This window comes from Penaeus chinensis, chromosome 6 (genome assembly GCF_019202785.1).
Source record: "Penaeus chinensis breed Huanghai No. 1 chromosome 6, ASM1920278v2, whole genome shotgun sequence".
Taxonomy (NCBI): Eukaryota; Metazoa; Arthropoda; class Malacostraca; order Decapoda; family Penaeidae; genus Penaeus; species Penaeus chinensis.
The window spans coordinates 7,333,753-7,349,173 of NC_061824.1; the positions used below are offsets into that span (position 1 = coordinate 7,333,753).

General features: G+C 49.6%; 1 protein-coding gene across 1 annotated transcript in view; it reads right to left on the reverse strand.

Moving 5' to 3' along the window:
* Positions 1 to 2,047, reverse strand: part of LOC125026203 (MOXD1 homolog 2-like) — a 15,228-nt gene extending 13,181 nt beyond the window's left edge. Inside the window, exon 1 of the mRNA XM_047614505.1 lies at positions 1,991 to 2,047. Coding sequence (XP_047470461.1) covers positions 1,991 to 2,047 — 57 coding nt within the window. The remainder of the gene's footprint in view (positions 1 to 1,990) is intronic.
* Between the last annotated feature and the right edge of the window lie 13,374 nt (positions 2,048 to 15,421).

Here is a 15,421-nt window from a genome sequence, read left to right on the forward strand (position 1 = left end):
GTCGGCGAAAGAAAGTTTCCCATTGTCTAACTTCTCAATGAAGTTTAGAACTGTTGGATCAATGGGCGGGACCGGGCACGCGGGAGAGGGCCGGCGAAGTGGCACTCACGAGCGGAGGTGTGCCAACGCCATCCGCGGCACTGGCACTGATCAATGAAAGACAAGAGAGTGGCACTACAGCGTCGGTTGTAGTCGGGCGGAAGGGCCTTCTGATCACGCCGGCGGACAAAAGGCTTGTTTACGTGTTCATTCCGCCGGCGCTACAACGGGGACGAAAGGGGGGGGGGGGAGAGGAGGTAAATGCGCCGATTACGAAACAGCGACGGCGTATGAAAATCCATACGCGAATGCTTACACACGCTCTCTCTCACTCTCTCTCTCTCTCTCTTTCTTCTCCTCTCTCTCTCATCTCTCTCTTCATCTCGCTCCTCATCCTCCTCTCTCTCTCTCGCCTCTCTCTCACTCTCTCTCTCTCTCTCTCTCTCCCTCTTTCTCTCTCTCCCTCTCTCTCTGTCTCCCTCCCTCCCTCTCCCTGCCTCCCTCCCTCTCTCTCCCTGTCTCCCTCCCTCTCACACATTAATATTTATCACCAGACAGGGGTGTAGGGAGGGCGACGAGGTGGGGAGAAGAGGAGCGGGGAGGGGGAGGGGAGAAGGGAGGAAGAAAGGTGGGGTGAAAAGATGCACGCAAACGAGACCGACGCGCTTGAACCCCCCCCCCCCCCCCCCCTTGCCCTCCTCCTCATGCATATCCATCACCTGAAACAATGCAAGAGCGTATAATGCGCGTCACGGCGGAGGCAATTACCATCCCGCCGCCCATCCCGCCCATCCCGCCCATCCCGCCCATCCCGCCCATCCCGAGCCAGCCATAAGTCCAAAAGCAATACTGCCACTTTAAATTAATTGTCGGGGGGAGGGGGTTAAGGGGGGAGGGGGAGGAGGAGGAGGAGGGCTTAAGGGAGGAGGGGAAAGGAGGGAGAGGAGGGGGATGGGGGAGAGGAGGGAGGTACTTACAACGGAGAGGTTCCTGTCTCGTGTGCGTGCGCGCGGAAATACCTACTAAATAGATAACCGCCTTTAGGCTATGAAAAAAAAAAAAAAAAAAAATTCCCAAGCGACAGCAATAACACGCTCCCTGTCGAAACAAACTTCCTTGGCCCATAATATAACTTTCCTTGCCAGGCCGACAGCGAGAGAAAGAACAGCAAACAACACGATACACAGGAAAATATACCTTCACACTCCTCTCTTCACTTCATTAAAGCTGCAGCCGAGAAGGATTGGGCTTTCTACGTCATTTCTTACTTTTCTTGCAATTTGCACCTTCTCTCTTTTTTTTTTCTCTCTCTTCCTTCGTTATTTTCTTTCTTCCTCCCCCTATCCTTCTTCTCCTCCTTCTCCTTCCCTCCTTCATCAGACAGTGAAAGATAGCAACGGTTCGTCACAGTGTCGCATGCCTCCCCCCCTCGACCCTCCTTCCACTCCCTCCTTCGACCCTCCTTTCTCCCAACACCGCCCCACCCCACCAGCAGAGGCACCCCCCCACCCACCGTGCTCCCCTTTCCAATATATAACAGTGAAAAGCTGCAATTGCTTCAACGGAGACACAAGTACATAACTGTGAAATATCTTCACAATTTGCTTACGGCGACAAGCACAAGCGTAAGGACAGACGCAGACAGGTAGACAAAGAGGTGCTTTCGCGCAGGCACTCGCTCATTTACACACACACACACACACACACACACACACACACACACACACACACACACACACACACACACACACACACACACACACACACCCCTGAGAAGCCCTCCTCTCCAACCTATACCCAGCCGTCCAGCTCCTTCTTCTTCGACCACCCTATTCTCCTCCACACACACAAATAATAGGGGGAAAGAATCACTTCCTTCCCCGCTCCCTACACCTCCTCCACCCTTCCCTCCCTAACCCCCTGTCCCATACTCCTTCCCTTGCCCCCCCACCCCCTTCCCGATACTGGTGAAAGGTCTCCTCTGTTTGCCCTCGGGGACACGACCCATGTTGCCGAGGACAGAACAAACAGTTTCGGGGAGTTTCTCACAATCAGATCTCCGCCCTGGACAGTCCGCACAGGACGTGGTTCGGAAGGGAAGGGCGGAGGGAGGGAGCTGAGGGATGGGGCAGAGGGAGGGGGCAGAGGGGAGGGAAGGGACAGAGAGAAGGGGCGGAAGGAAGGGGCAGAGGGGAGGGAAGGGGCGGGAGAAAAGGGGCAGAGGGAAGGGAAGGCAAGAAGGAGTGGGAGGGATGGGGTGAGTGAGAGGTACGAAGGGGAAGGGAAGGGAAGAGGAGAAAGAGGGGTCAGAGGAGAGGGAGGCACCCCCGAAGCTACTGTCTCATTGGCGATGTCTGAGCGGATGTGCTTGTGAACGTCCGATATGTACTACCAGACAAAGGGACGGGGGGAGCTGGTGGATGGGGGTGGGGGGGTTGCTCGACTAAGGATTATCGCCGCTCTTATTGATGCCGAAGACGTCGATCGACCAATGTCCCCTCGAAATGAAGCCCATCAGCTTGCACCGCCGAAGCAATTTCTTGAACACGACTCATTGACTTTGCGAAAAAGACATTCATTCTTGCAACTCCGTCCTGCGCCGAGGCATTTGGGGCAAACGCGGCTGTTCTCAAAATGCGTGCTGTAAATCATGCGAAGTTGATCGACATGCCGTCAATCAGTTGTTATTCCGTGAGAGGGTATCGACTTGCACTTCGTTAGTGAAATTAGGAGCGGCCGTTCCGTAGATTTATGCTGACTCAATATCAACATACACGGCGGCACCTATATTTATGGCTGAAGACATACAGGAAGTGCCTAAGTTAGTTAGTGAGTGAGACTGAGGATGGAAGTTAAAGTGACAGTGAAAGTGAAAGTGAAAGTGAAAGTGAAAGTGAATGTGAAAGTGAAAGTGAGTGATAGTGTACGTGCGAGTGCGAGTGTAGGTTTGAATGTGAGTGTGAGTATGAATGTGAGTGTGAGTATGAATGTGAGTGTGAGTATGAATGTGAGTGTGAGTATGAATGTGAGTGTGAGTATGAATGTGAGTGTGAGTATGAATGTGAATGTGTGTGTGTGTGTGTGTGTGTGTGTGTGTGTATGTGTGTGTGTGTGTGTAAGTATCGACGAGCGTACGTACACACGTGTTTACTTTCTAATATGTGTCTACACGTAAGTACGCTTGTACGCCATGTATTATTCGGCTTAATAAACTACTCACGGTGCATTAGCGGTCAATACCACGGCCGAATGGAACATTAATTAATCCTACACCACTTCAACTATTAATTAACTGAACCAGTAAGTCAATAATAACTAATTCATAACAACGTGTTCAACTAAACACAACCTCATAAAAAGCAAAAGAAACTTAAAGAATGAAATAAAATGATTGAATTGAACGCGAGAACATGGCACGGCAGAGAGTATATTTACACGGACTTTTTACATTTATCAAAATTAGAAAACGACAGGTAGGGGGCCCCACCCTCCCTTACCTCATGACACACATTACCCCCCCCCCTCCCCCACCACCAACTCATAGCACAAATTACCCCCCCCCTTACCTCATGACACACATTACCCCCCCCACCAACTCATAGCACAAATTACCCCCCCCCTTACCTCATGACACACATTACCCCCCCCACCAACTCATAGCACAAATTACCCCCCCCCCTTGCCTCTTGGTACACATTAGCCCCCCCCTACCTCATATCACCCCCCTTCCCCCTCCCCCCACCCCCAAGCAAGCAAACAAATGCCTCCGCTCCCCCAGGAACGGCTAGTGTGACCTTGCCTTTAAGGCAAGGTCACACTAGTAACTTGTATGAGGAGATATCCCCCTACACACGAACACCAGCTATTATCGGTAGACGGGGATGTGGTCACACTTGTCAAGAAAGAACCATCGTCCCCGCGCAGCGGTGACGCCGATAGTAAACAAACCACCATGGAGCTTTCCTCCGAAGATGAGTTTTGTGGCTATTTTTCAGCTATTACGGCGCTTACACAGTGTGCATTAGCCCTTGCTGCTGTAAAACAAAAGAAAAAGGAGCCAAAAAGACTGTGGATGAGAAAGTGGCTACAAAGAAAAGATAAAAATGTAAGCAATAACTTGCTAAAAGAATTGCAAATTGAAGACGGCCGTGGATTTTATGAATATCAATATTTATGAATATCGACCTTTTTAAGTTCCTACTTTTATAATTTTCCTAGCTGGTCTTCCACAGAATCTCATTCATCCTTATTTTCTCCAGAAAAGCGAAAGTAATTTCGGATGAGAGCTCCATTATGCCAATCCTGCTGAATGTTTGTGTTTACGTTCGATGGTCAAGCGAGTAACCCTTCAATAATCTATTCATACTAATAAAATATTATTGTACATAATTATTTAAATTACTTATATTTATTTAGGAGAGGTTTATTTATGTACTGGTTATTATATTTAATATTTTAAAAAAGGATAAATTATAAAATAAACATTATAGTTTTTGTTTTGATAAGATCTCTCCCCCACTAGCGAACAACCAAATACCAACACAGCGGGCTATTGGTTTTCCATCGCTAGCTGCGAGGATCGCCAGCTAGCTGCAGACGTTTTCTATATACACATGGGGATCCCTAGCTACAAGTTACGAGTGTGACCAGGGCTTAAGACGCGCCAGTTCCGGGTCGCATAACTCAGGCCTCGGTCGGCATAATTTAACGCAATACGCCACTTTTGCGGCGTAAATCATCGCGGCCGCCCCACCGGCTATTGGGCGCCGAGGAACCGCCTGCCGAAGAGCAGTCGGAGGAATTAGCGCGAATTAATAGCGTTCGCCCCGCCGATGATCCCTCCCCCCCCCCCCCCCGCCGTCGGATTCGCGCGGGGCCGGGAGGCGAGACCCACGTCCTGCGCGCTAATTATCGATGTTGTTTTTTCTCGTGACATTTTTTTTTTTTTAATGGGAGTTCTAAATTTCAGGGGAAATATTGTAGAGATGATCTATCGAGACCGTTTTTTTTTTCTTCATTTCACGTCACGTGCCTACTAGGTTTCTCCCTCCCATTCCCGGATTTGATTAAAGAATCATAAAAACCTCGGCTATTTTACCTGTCTATCTGTCTATATCTATCTCTGACCACAAGCTTCAATCCCTCTCTCTTTCTCTGCCTCCTCCACCCCCACCCCTACCCCCCCCCACCCCTTCGCCAACCTAGCTTTCTGTCAGCCCTTGGATTACCACCCCCCACCCCACCCCCCTCCCCCACTCTATGTAAATTGTCCTTCATTAATCCCACGTTCATCCTCAAGCGCGAAATCCGGTTTGTCCCTTTCATTCATTCGCGCGTAATCCCGGCCTCATCTCGCGTGCAATTGCTCTCATGCAACATCATTTCTTGCACTGGAGTCACTCCCGGCTGCAAAGAACGCGCACTTCTCGCACTTTTCTTGCAACACTTCTGCAATGAGGGGGGGGGAGGGAGGAGGTAGGGGGAGGGAGGAGGTGGAGGGAGGAAAGAGGAGGAGGAGGAGAAGGAAAAAAAAAAAAAAGGAGTAAAGAACAGGAAAAGTGGAAGGGGAAAGGAGAATGAGAAGATAAGAAATGAAAAAAAATAATAAAAGAAAACAAGAAAAAAAGAAAAACAACAATAAAAAAAATCACAAATAAAAGAAAGCAGAGATTAAAAAAAAAAAAAAAAAAAAAAAAAAAAAAAAAAAAAACACGAGAAACTGAAACGAAAAAAAAAGCGAGGACTGAAGCGAAAACCCGGGCGACGGGATGCCAGGCCGGGAGATGCAAAGGGGAGTAGGGGAGGGGAGGGGGGTGAGGGGGTGGGGGGTAAGCACCTCGAGAGGAAGAGCCAACGCGAGGCCAGAGTAAGCGCCAGAGCAAACAAATCCTAATCATTTGCGGACCTAATCAAAACTCTTTTACATCAAATTACACCCGACAGCGCCTCGCTACCCCCCCCCCCCCACGAGTCCTCCAACAACCCATGCCCACTAAGCTCCCTCCCCCTCCCCTATCCTTCCCCCCCTCCCCCTCCTCCTCCCCCCATCCTCCTCATCTTTCCGAAAGCGACAACCACCGTTTTTAATAATAATGATAATCCTTAATACTACAATTATTCACTTTTGCATTTCTTACTCAACATCTATTTCTTAAATAAATGTTTTTTACGGTCACACGATCTCCCTCCTTCATCTGTGGATTCTTTAAGCTGTCTATTTCTTTTAAGTAATGGATCTATCTTAGTTTACTCTGCGGATAAGACGTCGTATGCATGTCGCCGCCATTTTTCTTGGTGTTTTGGCGAGCGATGCTATTAATAAGTGTACTTTTAATTCCCTGCAACTTATCAAGTTTCAACCTCAACATTTCATTCCAAGCCGCAACAGCCATAATTTATTATTATTTATGCCGCTATCATTCCTTTATGAACGTGTTTTTTTTTCTGTTCTGTTGATATATATTTGCAATGATCGCTATTTTCTTTCTTTTCTTTTCTTCCTTTCCTGTTCCCCTTGCTACTCCCCTCGCTCCATCTCGTCTACTTCAGCCAGGTAAGCCAATCCCCTCTCCTTCCCTCTCCTTTCTCTCTCTCCCCCTCTCCTTCCTCTCTCTCTCCCTCTCGCCCCCCCTCCCTCCATCTCGTTCCTCTCTCCTTCCCTCTCCTTCCCCCCCTCCCTCCCTCTCCTCCCCCTCCCTCTCCTCCCCCCTCCCTCTCCTCCCCCCTCCCCCCCTCCCTCTCCTCCCCCCTCCCACCCTCTCCTCCCCCCCCTCCCTCCCTCCTTCGCTCCCCCTCCCCGTGCGCCGCCCCGCTATAAACTACGCTTTTAATCCCTCTGGACTAATTTGTGGCACCCGGTGTCTTCATTTTTCTTTCTTTTTCTTTCTTTCTGCCTTTGTCTCTCTCTCTCTCTCTCTCTCTCTCTCTCTCTCTCTCTCTCTCTCTCTCTCTCTCTCTCTCTCTCTCTCTCTCTCTCTCTCTCTCTCTTCCTTTCCCTTATCCATGCCATTCCCCTCCCTTCCCCTCTCTCCCTCGCACCCTCATTCGACCTTGACCTAACATTGTTTCATAATCTTTTCGTCTCTTTAACTTTTCAATCTACTGTTTTCCCCTCGCTGCTGTGTCATTTTTTTCTTCTTCTTCCCTCCGTTTTTATCTGCTATTTTCTTAGACGCTTTATTCGCCACGGGTGAAAAAATAAACGAACACTCCCTCTTAACGTCCTTTACATGTTTTTTTTTTTTCTACCGTCCACCCACAAAAGCAATTCTCACCCCCCCCCACCCCCCAACTCTACCCCTTTCTTTCTCCTCGTCTCTCCCCCTATTCCAGTCAGTCTTTTTCTTCACTCGTTACCTTCCCCTCCCTCCTCCTTCCTTTCACCCTTCTTCTCCAATCCCCCCTTACTTCCCTCACTCCCCCCCCCTTCCGTCCTTCTTGCTTCACTTCATCGTTAGACGCATCTCTACCCCCCCCCCCCCCATGTTACTAATTTCCTCCTCCCTCCTCCCTCCCTCCTCCCCCTTCCTTGCACCTTCCCACATCCCTATCTCCACCTGCATTTCCCCCCACCCCTCCCCACTTCCCCCAACCCCCCCTCCTGTCCTTCCTTCACTTCATCGCCCCCCCCCCCCCCCGGAGCCCAGCTGAGCTTCCTCCCAAACGAGAGGTCACGCCCCGGCGAGGCAACGCGTGCTAAAACCTACCTAGCACCACAAAGACGTAATCCTGCAGACTTAATTATAAATATTCTGGACCCCAATTATCCCCCCCACCCTCCCTTCCTCCCATTTCCCCGCCTCCCTCCTTCCTTCTCCTCCCCCTCTCTCTTCCGTTTCCTCTTCCATTCCTTCTTCTCTTTTCGTATTTTCTTTCGCCTCTCTCCCTCTTTCCCATTTGTTACTTCCGCGTCTTCCTTCCCCCACTCTCCCTCTTCTTCTCCTCCTCTTTTCCCCTTCCCTCTTTTTCTTTTCTCCCCCTCTTCTTCTTCATCTTCCCCCTTCTACCCACTCTCCTCCCCCCCCCCCCTTCGTCCTTCTATACACCCTCTACCTTCCCCTCCCCTTTCCACGCCCCTTCCCTTTCCTCCTCCCCCCCACGCCCTCTCCCCTTCCTCCTTCCTCCTCCCCCTCACCCCCCCCCCTCACCCTCTCCTCACAGAATAAATAAACGAGCAGAACACGGGCGTGAATCAACGAGAGGCGAAGGAAAGTGTCGTGGGCGTGTCTCCCGCTTTGGTGGGCGTTTCCCTTCTTCGTCCCTTCTTGTGGGCGGGGCGGGGTGTGGGTGCAGGTTGGGGTGGGTGGGTAGGGGGTGGGGGTGGGGGGTCTGACAACAACGAACGCCTATATCTGAAGACCACCAAGATTAACATTCATAAGATATCTGACGACATGCAAGATTTTTTTTTTCTTTTTTTATCCCTCCTTTGCCTGGCGGGGGGGGGGGGGAGGCCTTCCTGGACGGGACGGGGGGAAAGGGAAAGGGAGGAGGGGGGGGGGGGGGAGTCGTTAGCGGTGGGCGGTGTTGCCGGGCGGGCGGGAGAGGTCGGATGGGCGTGCGAGAAGCGTGACTAACGAGAGGCGTCGATATGAACTGACAGGGAGAGGCTGGCAGACAGAAATAAAAGCCTTTGAAACATGCCTGTTTAATGCTTGCTCCTGTGTTGTGTGTGTGTGCGTGTGCGTGTGTGTGTGTGTGTGTGTGTGTGTGTGTGTGTGTGTGTGTGTGTGTGTGTGTGAGTGAGTGAGTGAGTGAGTGAGTGAGTGAGTGAGTGAGTGAGTGAGTGAGTGAGAGTGAGAGTGAATGAGTGAGTGAGTGAGTGAGAGTGAGAGTAAAAGTGAGAGTGAGAGTGAGTGAGAGTGAGTGAGTGAGTGAGTGAGTGAGAGTGAGTGAGTGAGTGAGTGAGTGAGTGAGTGAGTGAGTGAGTGAGAGTGAGTGAGTGAGTGAGTGAGTGAGTGAGTGAGAGTGAATGAGTGAGAGTGAGTGAGAGTGAGTGAGTGAGTGAGTGGGTAAGCGAGTGAGTGAGTGAGAGTAAGTGTATTATACGTCGTGTTTTGCATGCTGTGCACTGTATATTAATATCATGTATTTCGTGTACGTGCATCCGTGTTCACAAACCTACACACACACACACACAACCTCACCCCAACCTCGCATAGAACCACCTCCCCCCACCCCACCCCACCCTCACTCTCCATCCCCCCCAACGATTTTCAATTCCCAACCTACCCATAGTGAAAATAGATAAACAGACAGACAAAAGCACGGAGGGAATAGAGTAGCACACAGAAGCAAGCCGCTGAGTGGATACGGCGAGCTAAGGGGGGGGGGGGGGGGGAGTACGTATTGCAACGGTTATGTTAACGACGGCATAAATTCGCTCTCATTTTACCCCTTCAACAATCCCATCCTGATCAGCGTTAGTTGCAACTGGCAACAGACTAACACGCAACGGGATTTAAAGGCGACCTAACAAAAAATAGATAAACAAATAAAAATATAATAAAATAAAATTAAAAGCAAAATAAGTAAATTAAATAAATATAATAAATAGATAAACGAAAATAATTAAGTGATTAAAAATAATAAAATAAAATAAGATAGAAAATTAAAATAAATAAATAAACTAAATAAAATAAGTAAAATAAAATAAGATAAACATAAAAATAAATAAATAAAATAAAATAAAACAAGCAAATAGAATAAAATAAATATATAAATGAAAATAAATAAATATAAACGAAAATAAATAAATATATAACAAAAAAATAACTGAAAAAAATCAAAGCCAATCCGACCTCATTGCCGAACACCGCCATACAAAAAGGAAAACAAAAATAATAATAATAACCCTTCCATGACAGACAAACCAAAATAACAAAAGGAACAACAACAATATCCCCCCCCCCTACTGACAAAGACAACAAAAAAATCCCCTCCATCATCAACATAAAAAAAACTGAAATACAAGAAAAAACACCAAAAAACGAAAAAACGAAAAAATAAATAAATAAATAAAAATAAAATCCATAGAAATGGTCCACAACAAAGAGCACGGGGGGTAGGGGGGGTAGGGGGGATGGGGGGGACGACGGGCCTGAAGATGACGTGATAGGCCGGTGCTGGAGGAGGAGGGGGGGAAGGAGGAGGGGGGAGGGGGGAGGAGCATGGAGGAAAAGGAGGACGAGGAAGAGGAGGAGGAGGAGGAGGAGGAGGAGGAGGAGCAGGATTAGGAAGAGGAAGAGGAATAGGAGGGAGAACAGGAGGAGGAGGAGGAGGAGGAGGAGGAGGAGGAATAGGAGGAAGAAGAGGAGGAAGTGGAGGAGGGAGAACAGGAGGAGTAGGAGGCAGAAGAGCAGGAAGAGGAGGAGAGAGAACAGGAGGAGGAAGAGAAAGAGGAGGAGGAGGAGGAGGAGGAGGAGGAGGAGGAGGAGGAGGAGGAGTTAGGAGGAAAGGTGAGCCTTGCCGGGACAACGCCGGTGGTCGGGAGACACGTGGGCAGGGGGGGGGGATAGGTGGAGGCGGGGGAAGGGGGGAGGGAGTGGGAAGAAATAAAATGAGAGAGGGAGAGGAAGAGTGAGCGGGAGGGAGGGAGGGGAGGGAGGGAGGGAAGAGAAGGGCAGGGAGGGGAGGGGAGGGGAGGGGAGGGGAAGGGAAGTGAAGGGAAGGTTGGGGAGGGGAGGAGAGGGAAGGGGAAGGGCAGGGATGAAGGGGGAGAAAGCGACGGGTGAGGAAGAGAGAGGGGAACGAAGAGAGAGGGAGTGGGGGTGGGGTGTAGACGGGAAGGAAGACCTAGGGGTGGGGGGGAGGGAAGAAAGCATCGGGGAGGGGAAGGGAGGGGGATGGAAGACGATGCGGGGGTGGGGGGGTGAAAAGAGGGGGTAGGGGGAGGGAGAGGAAGAGAATGGTTTATTCTTCCGTTCTGTTGTTACTATTGTTATCGTTTTTAGTTGTTGGTATGTAATTATGAGGGTTTTTTTTTCCTTACTTGACTTTTTTTTTTTTGTCTTTTTCTCTACCTGCCTCTGCCTTCCTCCTTGTAAACCTGTCTGTCTGTCTATCTGTCTCTTAGTCTGTCTGTCTGTCTCTTTGTTTGTCTGTCCGTCTCTTTATCTTGGGAGAGATACTATTTGCCCTCCCTCCCTCCCTTCCTACCTCCCCCTTCTCCTCCTCCTTTCGTCCCTTCCCCTTCACCTTCCCCCTCTCCATCCCCCTTCCCTCTCTCCCTCCTCCCCCTCCCCTTCCTCTCCCTCTCTCCCTTCTCTTCCTCCATCCCTTCCTCTCCCCTTCCCTCTCTCCCTCCTCCGCCTCCCTCCCTTCCTCTCCCCTTCCCTCTCCCCTCCCCCCCCCTCCATCCTTCCTCTCCCCTTCCCTCTCTCCCTCCTCCCCCTCCATTCCTTCCTCTCCCCTTCCCCCTCCATCCCTCCCCCTCCATCCCTTTCTCTCCATCCCTATCTCCCTCCTCCTCCTCCATCCCTTCCTCTCCCCTCCCATCCTACCTCCTTTCCCCCTCCCCCCCCCCCCCCACCCTGCAACCCCTGTTAAGACGACGACCAACCCTGTAATTCCTCTTCGAAGGACGTCCGTGTGCAATGAACATTTCCTTTTCTTTTTCTTTCTTTTTTTTCTTTTTGCCTCCTTAATGGCGCCTTTTCGTACTTTGTTATGGCTCGGGAAGTTTCTCCCTCACACGTCGTATTATGGGAGCAAAATAAACATATATTAGGAAGCTAATTATTATATTTTTTTCACTCTTATTTTTTTGTTTTTTTCTGCTGTTGTTGATGTTGATGTTGTTGTTGTTGTTGTTGATGATGTTGTTGTTGTTGTTGTTGTTACTGCTTTTGTTGTTGTCTTTCTTTAGATAAAATTCAACGTTGATACATTTATATGCAATTATGATCTCGTCTGATTACATACTTTAACCCACAATCGGGAGATTTATTAAGAAGGGAAATTGGCGATAAAAAAAATACATTGTGATTAAACGAAAATAACAATAGTATTGCATTTTCCCAGTTGGAGAAATGCGTGTTTTGGAATTAGCGAAGCGTATTTTTTTTTCATGAATCAATGTCTGTAGTGTGTGTGTGTGTGTGTGTGTGTGTGTGTGTGTGTGTGTGTGTGTGTGTGTGTGTGTGTGTGTGTGTGTGTGTGTGTACAAAACCCCATCCCACCTCATACATACCTACTGACACAAACACAGATACAGATACAGAACAGACACTCTCACAAACACAAACACACAAACACACACACACAAACACACACACATATACAAACACACACACACACAAACACACACACACACACAAAAAAAAGGGCCGACCTCACACACACCAAACCTCTACCCCTTCCCCCCCCCCCGCCCCCCACAGGTCGTCCCAGCCGGTCCCTGGACACTGGGAAACCCGACCTTGATGTTATTACAAGTCGGGAGGGATGTGGTCACAGCCCTTGCCTGCCGTGGAGGCCGCGGCGCCGTGTTTACGCTGCAAAACAACAATTCAAATGCGTCGATTCTTTTTTTTTTTCTGTTTCTTTTTTGGATTATATGCACACTAAGCATACAATTGATAATCAAATGTTGAATAAAAAAAAAGGGCAAACGGTCGTAGAAAAGATCGTTGTGGTGTTTTGCTGCATTTTATTGTATTTTTTTTTTTTTCGTTCTTTTGGGAGAGGGTTTGCCCTAACCTCAAAGAAAGAATAAATAATAAAAAAAATAATAATAACATAAACAAAACCAACTACAATACAACAACAATAATAATAACACCTATAATAACAACAACGATAACAATGACAACAACAACAATAACAACAACAATAATAACAACTACACCACGAAATCAATTAATTCAAAGAAATGGACAGAAACCAAGAACACAAAACTAACCAAAGACATCGCCATGTTCTTTTCTGCTGTTTTTTTTTTTTTTTTTTTTAATAAATGAAACACAGGACGACTGATTGGCAACCACAAGCCTCGCCTTGGCCGGGATAATGACACAGCAAAGGTCAAACATAATGGCCGCGGGCTCTCTGACCTGACCTGGGGTAGCGTTTGTCCGAAAGGGGGGGGAGCAGGAGAAGGGGGGGGGAGAAGATGGAGGAGAAGAGGGGGAGAGGGAGGAGGTGGTTCTTGTCCGAGAGGGGGGGGGGGGGTGGAGGAGAAGAGGGGGAGAGGGAGGAGGTGGTGGTGGAGAAGGGGGAGGTGATGAAGGTGATGGTGGTGGTGGAGAAGAAACAAGAGGAAAAGAAGGAATGGTGGTGGTGGTGGTAGTGGAGGAGGAGGAGAAGGAGAAGAAGGAGGAGAAGGAGGGGGGGGAGCAGGAGGAGGAGGAGGAGGAGGAGGAGGAGGAGGAGGAGGAGGAGAAGGAGGAGGAGGAGAGAGGAGAGAGAGGAGAGAGGGGAGAGAGGGGAGAGAGGAGAGAAGAGAAGAGAAGAGAAGAAAATATAGAAGAGAGAGGAGAGAGAGGAGAAAGGAGAGAGAGAGGATGGATGAGAGGAGGGAGAGGAGGGAGAGAGGAGAGATAGGAGAAGAGAGGAGAGGAGACAAGAGGAGAGAAGAGAAGAGCCCGTTTCCGTCACTTTTCGTCACCTGACGGAGCCTCATCGACGTCGCTCTTAAATCGAAAGCGAAAACAATATTTTTTTCTTCAGAAATATAAAGATATATATGTAAAAAAAAGGGCCCCATTCGCAGGAAAGTTACATTGTCCCCACATCACCTGCGTCAAGAAACTTCCGCCGACTGTGGAGACTCGCCCATTGTGTCGCGGGGACGGAGCGTGGCGGAATTAATTCAAAATCTGACACAATGGAGACACAGTTGATTCTACCGTTCTGAGGGAAGTAAATACACAGAGATTGCTTTTAAGAGACTTTAAAGAATACGAGGACTCTGGCTTTCTCTCTCTCTCCCTGCTCTCTTTCTGTCCTGGCTCCTCCTTGCTCTCTCGCTCTCAACTCTGCCTATGGTGTTCTCTGTGGCGCGCGTGCGTGTGTGTGCGTGTGTATGTGTGTGTGCGTATGTCGCTTATGTCAGTTCACATCTGAACTGTCAGGAAGAATGAACAAACGACAGCGTCCGTATGCGCGAGTCCGAAGCATTCGCACACGGGCCCAATACGACACGGCGTAACAGAGAGGCTGGCTCCGCCGACTGCAAATGGACGGCCGCCGTAAAACGCGACAAATCCTCATCATAAAGCGCGGTAAAATAAATTGAATTCCAGCGGCGGAGGCAATTCGGGCAACGGCAGACGCGACGCCGTAAATCGCCACCGTCGAAATCTCCCCGACCGATGCCGCGACCGGCCGCCCGATTCCCGACCGACAGCGCCGGCGTCCGAACGAGGGCGTCCGTTACGCCGAAACGACCCGGTGAGTTCGACGCAAATCAACAGTTTTCGCAAAATGGTTCGAATAAATCCGTCGCCACCAGGGCACTTTCTACCCCCCAACCCCCTTCCCTCCCACCCTCCCGACCCCTCGTCTCCCCTCTCACCCCCCGCCCCTGCACCCCCCCCCTCTTCCCTTGTCCCCTCACCCCCTTCCCTCCCTCTCAGCCCCCCTGGATTGTGATAATGAAACGATTGATTTATCTGTCTGCTGTTTACGCCTCTCTCTCTCTCCCCCCCCCCCTCCGTCTTTGGCTTTTTCCTTTTCTCTCTCCCTCAGTTTCTCTCCTACCAATCAATCCTTCTTCCTCTCCCTCTCCCCTTTCCATCTCCATCTTGCTCTCGCTCTCTCTCTCTCTCTCTCTCTCTCTCTCTCTCTCTCCCTCTCCCTCTCTCTCTCTCTCTCTCTCTCTCTCTCTCTCTCTCTCTCTCTCTCTCTCTATCTCTCTCTATCTCTCTCTCTCTATATATATCTCTCTCTCTCTCTATATATCTCTCTCTCTCTATCTCTCTCTATCTCTCTCTATCTCTCTCTCTCTATCTCTCTCTATCTTTCTCTCTATCTCTCTCTCTCTATCTCTCTCCCTCTCTCTATATCTCTCTCCCTCTCTCTCTATCTCTCTCCCTCTCTCTCTATCTCTCTCCCTCTCTCCCTCTCTCCCTCCCTTCCACTTTATCCATCTCCCTCACCCTTTCTACCTCCCGCCTCGACCTCTCCCCACCTCCCCCCCTCCCTCCGTAGCCTAACCTACTCTGACCCCCAGCCCCAACACCACCACACCCCGACCCCCACCCCCAACCCCACCCCCAGCTCGACCCCCACGTCCTTGCCCCCCAGCCTCACGGTCCCCCGCCGAGGAGCAGAAGACACCGCCAGTAGCCAATGGAGTAGCCCGGCGCTGTAGTCTCCTGACCCACTTTCCGATATCGACATCTATAAGTGTTTTTGCGACGCGTCTTGTCACGATAATATT